Raw genomic sequence first — 13,030 nt, 5'->3', positions numbered from 1 at the left:
CCTTCATAATTCCCTCTCTCATTGCAAAAGCACAGATTCGTGTTTCATTAATAAATGAGCTTTATTCTCAAGAAAGGTCCTGTTGTGAGGGAAGGTGTTTAAATGATTCTTGGTTTAGACATTGTTATGTGCATTACAGTCAGAGACCGTAGTGCAAACAGGATCCTAAGAAGGAGACAATTGACTGCTACTGCTGAACCCAGGACACCACCACAGGTATAACCTGCTGCTGCGCTGGGGAGGACGTCAGGGGGAGAATGCTGCCACGCTTCTGAGAGGCCTGCTGCACAGTTTTCCTTGTGCTTTCTGTGTCCTCTTTCTGCCTCTCTCCTCTTTTTCCCTCGGGTACAAGTTTGTCATCTGCTGTCAGCTGTGCACCCTGTCAGCTGTGCACCCTGCAAAACCCAGCTCTGTGCATGAAGACCACTTTCAGTGGCCATCGTTCAGCATTCTTACAAGGCGATCTTGCATGTCCAGGAGCTCCCTCATTGCCTCAGCTTGGGCATCCGGATCCCGTGCCAGATGCTGGAAGAGGTTGACTGGCTCGGCTCTTTGCAAGGCTGGGGGCACGACGATCTCCTCAGGAATCTTCTCATTCCCAAAGAAGAAGTGGTTGAGGCGTCTCTCCTCCAAGCAGTGCCACAGGTAACTCATGATGTCATCCAGCCGCAGCAGGAAATGTGTCCTGCACCAGCCTGACAGGGGGGTGGTGTTCAGGAGGTGCATCACCACTGTCTTCAAGGTATAGCTGGAAAAGCCTGTGCCCACCAGAGTGCTGGCGCAGAGCTGCAGGCATCTGAGGTGGAAGTTGCCACGTGGGGCCTGCTCGGTCACCAGCCTGAAGAACTTTGCCTCTGCCACAGCGCAGCTCGTTGTCCAGATTGTCCCTGGGGTGAAGACACCCTCATTAGCCTGGCTGCTCATGAAGATGTCTGAGTTGCCTTGCTGCACGCCCAATATAATTTCAATGGTGAATTCCTGCTCTTCTCCTTCCATCTTGAGTTTGCAGGAGCGGGTGCCGGGCAGCATGGTTAAACGCCATCGGTTTGAATGAGGCAAAAGCGACCAGCACGTTTTCAACAGCTGACGAAACCTGCGAACTGTTTTCTGCACGTCTAGGTAGGAGTTGGTGCAGACGGTGTGTAGGAGGCTGGGGCCCTGATTCCAATTCAGCTCGTCTTCGTCATGGTGGAGGAAGCACAGCATGTTCCCCTCCACCTGCTCGTTCATGCACGTACACTCCAGCTCCACGCGGATGCGGAAGTTCCCCTCTGGCATCTCCCCTGGATCGCAGAGCTCCGGGAGAAAGGTGTGGCCAGGTGGGGGTGCCAGGGGCACAAGCACTTGGTGGATGATGTTTTCTCCATGGGGATGCCAGCCTTCATGTGCACTGCCTATGCCAAAGCATGGTTGCAGCTCTGGGACGGAGCTATCCAAGAAGACATGTTTGGCAGCAAGGGTAAAAGCATTCACAAACTCCATCACATATTGGCACTCTGTGAACAGGTTCTGATAAGTCCATTGTATGTCCTCCTCAAAATGCCTTTCCAGGTCATTTGCATATTCATTGACTTCGTCTTCTGCATTCTGCTCCTCATGCTCTTCCTCTTCTCTACTGCTGTTGCTGGCTCTGTCCTCTTCGCTGGAGCTGTCCTCCTCATGGCTCCTTTTCCTGAGGCACCAGTAGAGCCCAAGTATCAGGAGGAGCAGGATGCCGGCAATCGCCCAGAATTGCCAGTGCTGCAAGGCAGCAAAGAGCAGGGCTCTCCAGGCCACAGGACTTTGCTCCTTGCTCCTCTGCTCCTGGCTCTTCTGCTCCAGCTCCTGCAGCAGCCGAGCCATCTCCCGGCTCAGCTGCTTGGCACGGTGCTCCATGCGCTCACGTGTGGCTTCATCCAGCTCATCACTGACGACACGCACGTTCAGGATGAGCTGTTGCACAACCCAGAGTAAGAGCTTTGTGAAAACCATGGCCTGCAGAAGAGAGAAAGAATTCAGTGGTGCCTGGAGGGAGGGAAGGAGGAAGGGAAGCTGTGGTGTGGGGAGCGGGGACGGGAGCCACAGAGAGCTGGGGACAGGCAGGAGAGGGAACGAGGCAGCTGGGAGGCAGCAAGCCCTGCCCCCAGGCACGGTGGCAGCAGCAGCGTGCCCTGCCCCAGGCGCTAGCAGCCAGGACCTCGATGCAGGGTGAGCACCCACTCCCAGGGACCCAGGTTTCTGCCCCGGCCTTAGCCCAGCCTCCCCCCTGCATGTGCACTCACTCATGTCCCAGGCCGTACTGGGCTAGTGCTGCCTGCTGGCACCCTCATATCCATCCCCCATGGTGACTCGTCCCCCGTGATGTCACAGGTTCCACAGGGGCATCACAGGCTCTCCTGCCCAGCAACCCCAGCCTTTGCCCCCAACACAGTTCAGCAACTTACAGCTGCCCTCGTGCTCTGGTTACAGCTTGGCACCAGTTGACTTTGTTCAGAGAAGCTTGCATGGTGCTGTATTTTGTAACAAATATATTCTGCCTGCCAATGCAAATTTTATCATCATAGAACATCCCAAGTTAGAAGATGTCTTGAGTAGCCTAGCTGTACGCCAAACATCATCTCAACAAGCATGGTTCTCCGAAGAGACATCTGTGGTCTGCACTTTGCAAGAGCAACTGCAGGGCAGCCCATTTATGCTGTAGCAGTGTAACAGAGACACCAGCATCCTTCTGTGGCCTTTTCTAGACACTCCTTGCCATGCCTGTAGTGATGCAAGGGGTTGCTGTGACTGAAGTGCAGGACCTGGCACTGATGCTTATTGAATCTCATATCACTGGCCTTGACCTATCGATCCCACCTGTCCATATTCCTCCACAGAGCCTTCTGATCTGCAATCAATAATGCAGTTGGTGTCCTCTGCAAACTAGCCAAGGCTGCAATTGATCCCCTCGTCCAGCTCATTGATAATAATGTTAACAGAACTGGCCCCAACACTGAGCCTTTAGGAACACCACTTTTCACAACCTGACAATAGATTTGTCTCCATTCACCACCACTCTTTGGGTCTAGCCTTCCAGCCATCATGGAAGATTGTCTTTGAAAACAGAAATTGTTCTTCCACCTGTGAGCTCTCTCATTCCTCATCAGGTATTGTCAGCACTATGGATAGTGAGTAAGTCCTCCAGAATCAGTAAAATTCATGTGGAAATATTTCCCTATAGTACTCTGCCATTGTATTTCTATATTAATTGGCCCACCTAAACTTTCAGATTTCAGCTCCATTCCCATTATAATCTTCCCAAATCTAAGCTTTGCAGTTTCAAGGATTCCTATTATGGATATGCAGGAGAAGCTGCAGGTTAGTTAACTGTAAAAAAGGGAAGTTTTTATTCTCCAGGAAAACAAAAAAACAAACCAAAACAAAACAACAAAACACCACTAACAATGGGAGAGACACAAAACAATAACTCAGCAGATCTCTCAAGCTAATTGCCAGAAACCTTTACGGTGATGCTTCGTCTTCCTACCAGCTGCAGATCCCAGCACTTATTCTGGCCTTTACACTACCATACTGGGCTTTCCTTTGCACTATAATGAGCTAGAAATAAAAGAAATACAGAAACATAAATGCTGAAATTAAAGCGGAAGAGCAACAGTAACATGGCAATAGTGGTGTTAGTGCTGAAGTATTCCCTGGGAGTGTGAGCTGGCAAATATAGTGGACACCCAGATATTTGAAATGCAGCCAAATAATTTGGCACATCTCTAACTGGCACAAAGCAGTCTTAGTAAAGCTTCCTACTGCTCCTGGCACTTTTACAGCTGTCTTTCTTCATCTTGCTCTTCCCACTGTAACAGCTACTCAACAGGTGTTTCTATAGACACAGTGTGTTTGGCAGCTGTAGCCCTTCAATATTATTGCTGAAATAAATTTTTCTCCCTCTCAACAGCATCACTTGGGTCTGTTGCTCAGAGGCCGGCATGACAACAGGGACAGCTTACCAACTGGATTTGGGAAAAGGAGACTGTGTGTTTGGGCAGCCAGATATTTGAGTCCATAAAACAGTTGGAGAATATCAATGCTTGGCATGACCAAGCTGGAGTGGTGCTTTGTTTAAGTTTATCTGGAACCCATCTTCTGCTCACCTGGCTCTCCCCTGGTTTTGATTTTCTTGCTCCAGGACCTCTTGGTCCCACACACATTTTCTTAATTGCAAACAAGTCCCCGTGCCTTTGGGCTCCTTATGATTTTTCATAAGTATTCAGTGTTTGCTCTGATCATGATGGGTTTTCTTTGCCCAGCCCTACTCAGCCTTCAGTCCAAATGTGCTTAGAGAAAAGATAGGAGTGCTCAGATCCTGGAGGAAAACTGAGAACTGTATGATTTTCAGAAAGTCTGACCCAGGGACATTCAAAAGTGAATAGTGTTCATGAAAACATTAAAATTAACAACTGTCTTGTTTTCTTCTTTTTCAGCTTACCTCTGCAGTTTTTTGGCCTTGTGTAGCCTTTTCTGTTTTCTGATCTCATACACAGCAGAGAAGTTCAGTTCTTTCAGTGACACAATCTGGGGTTTACCGAATATTGTCTTTTTTTAGGTCTCTGGTACATAGTATGCATGAGAGAAAAAATGCAGAATGATTTTCTCTTAGGAATTAGAGCAAGGCCACAAGAAGATTTTTATTTTAATATCTTTCATTGACACATATACACATGTACATATACGAAGCCAGAAAAATGGCAGTGCTGAAAGGTCCATTTGACTCATCCTCCCTCCAATAGCTATAGAAAGCAAATGGCTAATGCAGGTTTACACACCAGACTGATGTTTCCATAGAACATTTTCCCAGAGTGTAAAAATTTGTGGCTGAGCAGCTTCAAAAGCAAGAGGAAGATTGTGCTTAATAGCTCACAACCAACTTTATTTTCATTAATTTATCTGCTTACATTTTGAAGTGGTGTGACCTTAGAGCATGTACCAGATGCTCTAAGATCCTGCAGCAAGGAGTTTCACCACTTTACAAAATAGTGTGCAAAGAACCACCTTTTCCTGTTTGCTTTGCACCTATGACCCAAGAATTTTGTATGATGTCCCTAAATCTTGTATTCAAAGAGAGTTGGAAAGGGTTTCTCTTCCCATTTCTACAGCAGCCATGATTTCACAGTTATGATGTTACTGGTATCTGTCATCCCTTCATTCTCTCTTTTCCACAAAGTTTTTGGCACTGGCGTATAAGTATGGAAATGTCAAGTGGATCTTTACTCTCTTACCTCCCCAGAACATCTCACCCCTCCGAAGTGTCAGAATAGTATTTCTAGCCCTATTTTGTCTATGTTCATATTTCTATTTGTAGACACACTTGTTAAACTACAACCAGGTCAACTAAAGAACATCTTTCATGGTATCTCTGCCACAGAATAAAACAGTGCATTAAATTGTTGTCCAGAGCATCATAAGCACTAACTTTCTGATTAGGGCTGGAAGGCCGCAAGGCTATTAAAGCCCTCTTTCCATTCTCCCCAATGTTGCCATTAATATGTAAAAAGCTTAAGCTTGCTAAAGGGATTATTTCCCATCCTATCTGATTGTAAACTGGCATTTCAATGATTACATGTATCTTTTTGTCGTTTTCTCGTAAAACATCTTATTCTTGAACAGCATAATTGGCCTCTTAGTAATGTTTAATGAATGATTAAATCAGCATAAATGCAATATACAGCTCTACTTGGAAAGAATGTTTACAGCCTCCAGAGCCACAGAAACATACTTTTGTAACATAGATTTAAATCCTTATAATTTTCTAATTTGGACTTTCTGGTATATTTCACATTAAGTACATGGGAAAGTAAATATGAATTTGCCCATATGAGCTCAAAAGCAATTCAGTCAGTTACCTTTTTTTTTTTTTAATTGTGATTTCCAACCTCCTTCCAACCACCTCTGTGGTTTTTATTTAAGTATATAATATAATCTTCCCAAATTAAAGGCCAATTAAAATTACATAATTTCAGAGCTCATAAAGGCAAGTCCTTATAGAGATAGCCAAGCAAAGACACTTTGCACTGACACATTACATTAACCAGAGACTCTAGGTTTTGCCCATGCAAAAGAGTCCAGGTGAAATGAAGTAACAAAAGTTTATCTGAGTATAAAGAGAAATGGAAAGGTATTTCTTCAAAGGAGAGAGAAATACGGAAAGGTACAAATTCACTTTGCTGAAGATATGAGGCTGAGAGGCATTTAGGAAAAGTGAAAATCCTATGGGAACATGATGATGATCTCAGGAGTCACAGATGTAAGAGTAGTTTGAGTTCACTCTAAGGAATGTCCTTTAGCTGACAAAAATCAGACATAAAACTGGGATGGTCTATTTTGAGGGTACATGCAGGACCCCAACATCCTGTGACAATGGAAAAGCCAAATGCAGTCCTAGGGTTTATCCAGCCAGATGCAGCCAATGGAGTTTGGAAAGTGTCACTGACCCTTTCCAAGGACACTGATAGAGCATATACCCCATTCAGGAGAAATCCTTCCATGTTAACAAGTACAGAGAAGAGATGGGAATTTGATTTTTTTCCATGAGAGGTTGCAAAACATTCTGCTTTCCCTGTAGATATGGCAGAAAAGTAAGTACAACAAAGCAAGGAAGCCTACTTAGATAGAAAACTGGCATTAGCAGAAGAATATACCAGAACAAGCCAAATAGTTTCAGGGTGGAAGTTAAGTTACAGCTCCCAAATGCTTCGGTGTTGAAGCAGTACTTTGACAGATGCTGCAGAGTGAAGAAAATGCATGGGTTGTAAAATGAAGCTGGATTTGTTTATGAGGTGGCCAGAGGTCAGTTTTCCCTTCAAAGCTACCACCTGAATTGTTCAGAAAAAAAGGTTCTTTACATGATCAGGGAGCAAAGCGACACTGCGCAACAGTGTTCTTGAGATGTGTATATGCCATGCTGCTGGGTTGACCAGGTCTTCTAACCAGGCTGAAGACACAACCCACACTGAGATGTACAAGAGCTAAACATCTGAGCCCTCCAGCGTCTTTAGGCTCTTTCACATGCCATGTACTCTCTTCTACTCCAGGTGCATTTAGATAGGTGCCTTAGATGACAGACAGTGTTTATATGGGGTTGTTGAGGTTCATGAGAGGTGAAGTCTATTGAATGGAGCCATTATAGCCTTGTTTGAGAATTACAGTGTTGTAAATGTTATTCTTCCAAGCACAGTCTGCTGTCTGGCTTTTTACCACGAATCTGCATGAATACCTGCTCGCAAGTTACCAAACAAGAGTTAACATACACCAGCAAAGCTTTGCAAATGTTTATGTAGTCAAAATAGGTGCCAGAAGGTTCAAATAAAATGAATATAGGCAATTGCTTGAAGAATGACCATTGCTTACTTGTGAGCAATTTAGGCTCAGGAAAAACTGGAAAATATTTGAAGACAGGTGTGATGGTTCAGTTAAAAACAAGTACTGGATAATGCAGGCCAGGAAATTGTCTGAACATCTCATCTTTCTTTGTACTTCTACTCAAGAAATACCTGTACTGAATCTGGAGAGGAGAAGAAATGTTTCTTTTTATCCAACCAGTCCAGTGTGATACTTGTACAAATGTAATTTCTTTTTGCTCCCCAACAGTTCTAACTATTTCTAATGTTTGTACAGCATGACTCCACAGTCAGGACTCCCTCTTTCTGTCACTGCTCATCCTGTGGCTCTCTCTGTCCATGGAGCCCAGCTAACAGGAATTCTGCCCTGCAGTCTGCTTCATCAGGTAACCCTCCCATCTCTTGCTTCCCCTATACTGGACTGCAACATGCTCTCAAGGCCATTAGAAAAAGAAGATAATTTAGTGGTCTGTTTTGGTGACAAAGGCAGATGAAACAAGAGAAAAAAGCTGAAACAACTCATTGAAATGGAAAGACAATATCTTAGAGAAGGATTTTCAGTATTTAAAAAAAAGGTGGAAGATTAATTTTCCCTTTTCTGAGGTGTCCCTGCAATTCTTAAGAAGGGAAAGGGCAGCTTTACCAGGGAATAACATGGTTCAACTAGTACTTCAACAATTCATCCAGCTACAACTGTGCCACAGACTAAATCTGAATTTGGCAAACACTTTGCTGGTCTCATCATCTGGTTTACACATTCACTGAGAGATTTTAAAGAACCACAGGCAGGTGGACTTCTAGTTGGCATCACAATTTGGATTAATGAAATGCCCTACCCACCAGCAGGAGCAAGTGTTACAGCTCTCAGCGAAACCAGCCTGGATTAATTAACTAACAATATAAGAATAAAAAGGCAGGCACTAAAATAGATACAGGTTCACCAATATGAAATAACAAAAAGCCCAAGCAGGAAATACAAGAGTATAATATTTTTACCAAAACACAAGGAAAAGGTATTAATAAAAATCTTTGGAGGTTTCTGGCCAATCTGTCTGGTGTTATGGCAAGGCCACAGCCTGAAGTTAGTGTCTCAATTTTCATCAGGATCCTAAGCTGTTTTTTAAATGACAAACAAACCCACAGTATCGTATCATCACTCTTCAATAAGATTTTGTCCCTGCATTCCCTCCCTGACAATTCAGCACTGGATGATGTGGTTGTCGAAAAGACAATCTCTTCTAAGAGATACCAAAATGTCTGAGAAAGACGATCTTTGGAAAATATTAGGTGAAAAATTATAATTGAATCAATTTGATAGGTGGACCAATCGGTGGATAAAGATCTGGCTGGATGGCAGCAACCAAAGGGTTGTGGTCATCAGCTCAATGCCCATTTGGAGACCAGTAACGACTGGTGTCCCTCAGGGATGGGTGTTGGGACCAGTCTTGTTCAACAACTTTGTCGGTGACATGGACAGTGGGATTGAGTGCACCCTCAGTAAGTTTGCCGGTGACACCAAGCTGTGTGGTTCTGTTGATACGCTGGAGGGAAGGAATGCCATCCAGAGGGACCTTGACACACTTGTGAGGTGGGCTGATGCCAGCCCCATGAAGTTTAACCATGACAAGTGCAAGGTCCTACACCTGGGTGGGAGCAATCCCAGGCACAGTTACAGGTTGGACAAAAAGGAAATTCAGTGAAGCCCTGAGGAGAAGGACTTGGGGGTGTTGGTCAATGAGAAAATGAACATGAGTTGGCTTCAGTGTGTGCTCGCAGCCCAGAAAGCCAACCGTATCCTGGGCTGCATCAAAACAAGCATGACCAGTAGGTCGAAGGAGGTGATCCTGCCCCTCTACTCTGCTCTTGTGAGACCTCACTTGGAGTATTGTGTGCAGTTCTGGTGTCCTCAACATAAAAAAGACATTATACTGTTGGAACAAGTCCAGAGGAGGGCCACGAGGATGATCAGGGGACTGGAGCACCTCCCATATGAAGACAGGCTGAGAAAGTTGGGGCTGTTCAGGCTGGAGAAGAGAAGGCTGCATGGAGACCTCATAGCAGCCTTCCAGTATCTGAAGGGGGCCTACAGGGATGCTGGGGAGGGACTCTTCATTAGGGACTGTAGTGATAGGACAAGGGGTAACGGGTTGAAACTGAAACAGGGGAAGTTTAGATTGGATATAAAGAGGAAGTTCTTTACTGTAAGGGTGGTGAGGCACTGGAATAGGTTGCCCAGGGAGGTTGTGAATGCTCCATCCCTGGCAGTGTTCAAGGCCAGGTTGGATGAAACCTTGGGTGATATGGTTTAGTGTGAGGCTTCCCTGCCCATGGCAGGAGCTTGGAACTTGATGATCTTAAGGTGCTTTCCAACCCTGACTATTCTATGATTCTATGATGGCTAAAGGCTGTGCAACTGGAACACCTTCTATACAGCACATTAGAGGGAGAGAAAATGTAAAAAATAGATTGAACTAGGCAATAGGTCATGAAAAAGAAGAAAACATATTATTCTCCATTCACTTGGAGGGAGAAAATATGTCGGCATCCTGTTCTGCTTTAGAGGAAGGCTGGGCACTGTGTTTCTTCACCGCCTAGTTGTTGTCACAGTTGATCACCACTGCTGAGCAAGCTTTAGCAGCCTGTCTGTGTATGGGACTACCCTGTATCACTCCTTCCCAGGGAGGATATGCCCCATTTCCATCTCAGGGCAGGACTTTTGGCATGGCAGAGCCATTACAGATGAGTGGGCAAAACCACAGCTGGCATTGCAGCTTGCATTTAGGCAATAAAATAGCCTGCCAGCAGCCATGCTTCTTGGAAGTGCTCATGCCGTAAATATTTCACTGAGTGTTGCCCATGGCCACCAAATACTGACAAATGCTTCTACAGCAAAGGCTTGGTATCTGGACCTCAAATCTCTTCACTCCCAAACTTCAGCCTTTCTCCCACTGGCTCATCTTCACACTGGTAAGATTGCTGTGGTGGGATAAGGGCAACACAGCTGTACATACTTCCTGCAGTTCTTTTTCTTATTTCTGCCTTTTTTGGTTGGTTGGGTTTTTTTTTTTTTTGGGTGTTTGTTTTTTTTTTTTTTTTTGGGTTTTTTTTGTTTTTTTTTTGTTTTTTTTTTTGTTTGGTAGGTTGGGTTTCTGGGTGTTTTTTTTTTAAATTCTCAAAGTTCTATTGTTTCTGGAGAATTAATTTAAGAAAAAAAATTAGTTTTTCTGTTTTCTGGGGTTTGGGTTGTTTTTCAAATCAACAAAGCCCGCTACAAACCTGTGCCTTCAGTGAAAGGAAAACTGCCCTTGTCAGAGTTAAGTGGAGGTGGTAGAAATGAGGATATTTGAACAAAGGAAGCAGTAGTGATCACTACCTCATCGCTGGAGCACACAGGGAAAGGACAGAGATATGGAACAGCAGCAGTGAGAAACAGGCACACATATTCACTCCCTTTGTCAAAAACCTTTTGCTGCAGCATTTCAATTAACAAAGTAGGATGGTTTACCTGATAAAATGCTCCCTGTGTGAGTGTAATTACATATTTGTGCCCCACAGAGATTTTTTAATTTCTCCTCAGTTTGTTTGCCTTGAAAGTATTTGTCACTGGAAATGTTCTTGATGTGTAATTTTAAGGCAGGGTTGGCCAAATGTGCAGTTTGTTTTCATTTTAGATTTACTTCACTGGAGAAGGATTAGAAGATAATGTATATTTTCAGCTCAAAGAAAAAAAATCAGTAAGAAAGGTGTTACATCAACTGGTAGCAGGAAAAAAAATGAACTCAAGTGCATTCAGAAATGTCACTGTCTTTTTTTTTCTTCTACCTCTTGCTTCAAATATATTCTCAGGTGCTTGAACTAGCTTATTGTTCTGCCCCTTTCATTTTGTCCTTGCACCCCAAACCCACCTCTTGTGTTCCCAGAGACTGCAATGAACAGGCAGACTTTAGGTCATTGTTTTCTTATTATTTGACCCCCTTCCTAAGCAATCCCTGCCTTGGAGTCTTCGTGCTGAGAAAGAGCCCACCTCCAGCAAGATGTTACAGATGTGCTCAAACCTAAGCATGCAAGCAACTGCATGGCATTCAATGAGCTTCAAGCTATACTTGTCTAAGTACCCTGCTGGGTGAGGGCCTGGCAGAATATAAGTGTTGTAAATTCATTGTCACAGCTTCATTTAATCCGTAGAAAAGCACAGGCAAGACTTTCAAGAGCTTCTTGAATGCTTAGTGAAGAGCAGAACCCTAGCCCTCATAAAAATCTAGCCTATCGTTCTTGGTTTTCTTCCTTATTTCCCCTAAACTTCTTCAGAAAGGATGGAAAAGGGTGTGAAGGTCAAAACTCTTCATCAGTTTTGGCTGGAGAATAGCACAACAGAAAGTCATTGCTGGCCTTGGCTGTCAACATCTTTCTAAGAGATTATTAGAGAGGTTTCCACAAGCTATGCAGTAATTCAGCCAGTGTTTGAGAAGCCACCACCATGTGAACCATTTTCCTGAGGATTATGCTAGCTTAACCTTGCAGGCAGGGAAAAAGTTTGAGTGGTGTCAGGAGAGAAATCTGCAACCACATCTGCAGCACTGGATCAGGACTGTCACAGGAGTGGTTCTGCTGGAGCAAGAAGAGCTTTAGCTCTGGAGATGACAAATATCCATATTCACATCTTAGACTTGATGGGAATTTTTGACACTGACATGACTGAGTTCATCTTACAGGCCTGGTGGAGATAAATGGAATCATGAAGTTGACTTTGCTTGTCCCTCTCAGATGGATCCCGAAGGGTCCTAACTAGCATCTGTTCTGTCTCTTTGAGAATGTACAAGGCATGGCTTTCTACTGTCAGGTTGTGTTAGAACTCTAGGAGTGAGGCTCAGAGATGTTATTTGACTTTGGTTCTTGCCAAACTGTGACAATTCCCTATCACAGCCAAAATTGTCTTTTCTCCCCCAGCTGCTCCGATGCCCATAGAAGAAAAGATACTAGATGAAAGACAAAAAAGTTGGCTAAAGCCCAAGACATGCTCATGGGAACTGATCTTGGGGAGGAGGAAAACAAGCAAAGGAAACACCCTAAATTCTCAACCCCTTCAACATGCCAGCAAAATAATAGTGTTCTATTACAGCTTCTATGCAGTGTGGAAAGGAGGATTTTTTTCTCCCCAGTTTGGTTACCCAAGAAATGTAAACTTACTTTCATATACAAACCTGAACTGCCACTACTGTGCTGTGTATCGTTCCTGTTCTGCACAAGGGTGTCAAAGCCCAGGGGAAAACTGATAAGAGTTAACGTACAAGGGAGAGCATTCTGCTGCTGCACAAGATTTATGCGCCCCTTTAAATCAAATGCTAACCTGAAAAGCATTCACTGGGCCATTCCCATCCCAGACACCCTCCTGGTAATCCAAGATGCCATATGAAACTGAGGCAAGCCATTCTCAGATGCACAAAGTCACATCTGACAACCTAGGCACAGAAAAACTAGGGTACTGCACACTGGCTTAAGCTTTCCCCATCCTGTTGGGTGAGATGTTTTACAGTCTTTATATAGACCCATACAATGTTTTGCAAATGTTTTCATAGACAAGTGATGTCTTATTATATTATCATGAGATAGATAACCTACCATGCTGCAGCCATACATCCCTCTCAGAAGCAAAAGGCTTCTTA

The 13,030-nt window shown here is 44.2% G+C and overlaps 1 protein-coding gene across 1 annotated transcript; it reads right to left on the bottom strand.

Annotated features, from left to right (window-relative positions):
• Positions 1–429: 429 nt before the first annotated feature.
• LOC117436161 (inositol 1,4,5-trisphosphate receptor-interacting protein-like 1) lies at positions 430–1,971 on the bottom strand. The gene has a single exon (XM_034062541.1). It carries the CDS (start codon positions 1,969–1,971, stop codon positions 430–432), a length of 1,542 nt encoding a protein of 513 aa, XP_033918432.1.
• Between the last annotated feature and the right edge of the window lie 11,059 nt (positions 1,972–13,030).

Source organism: Melopsittacus undulatus, chromosome 4 (assembly GCF_012275295.1).
Source record: "Melopsittacus undulatus isolate bMelUnd1 chromosome 4, bMelUnd1.mat.Z, whole genome shotgun sequence".
In the NCBI taxonomy this organism is placed as follows: Eukaryota; Metazoa; Chordata; class Aves; order Psittaciformes; family Psittaculidae; genus Melopsittacus; species Melopsittacus undulatus.
This window is presented reverse-complemented; position numbering and strand designations above follow the sequence as displayed.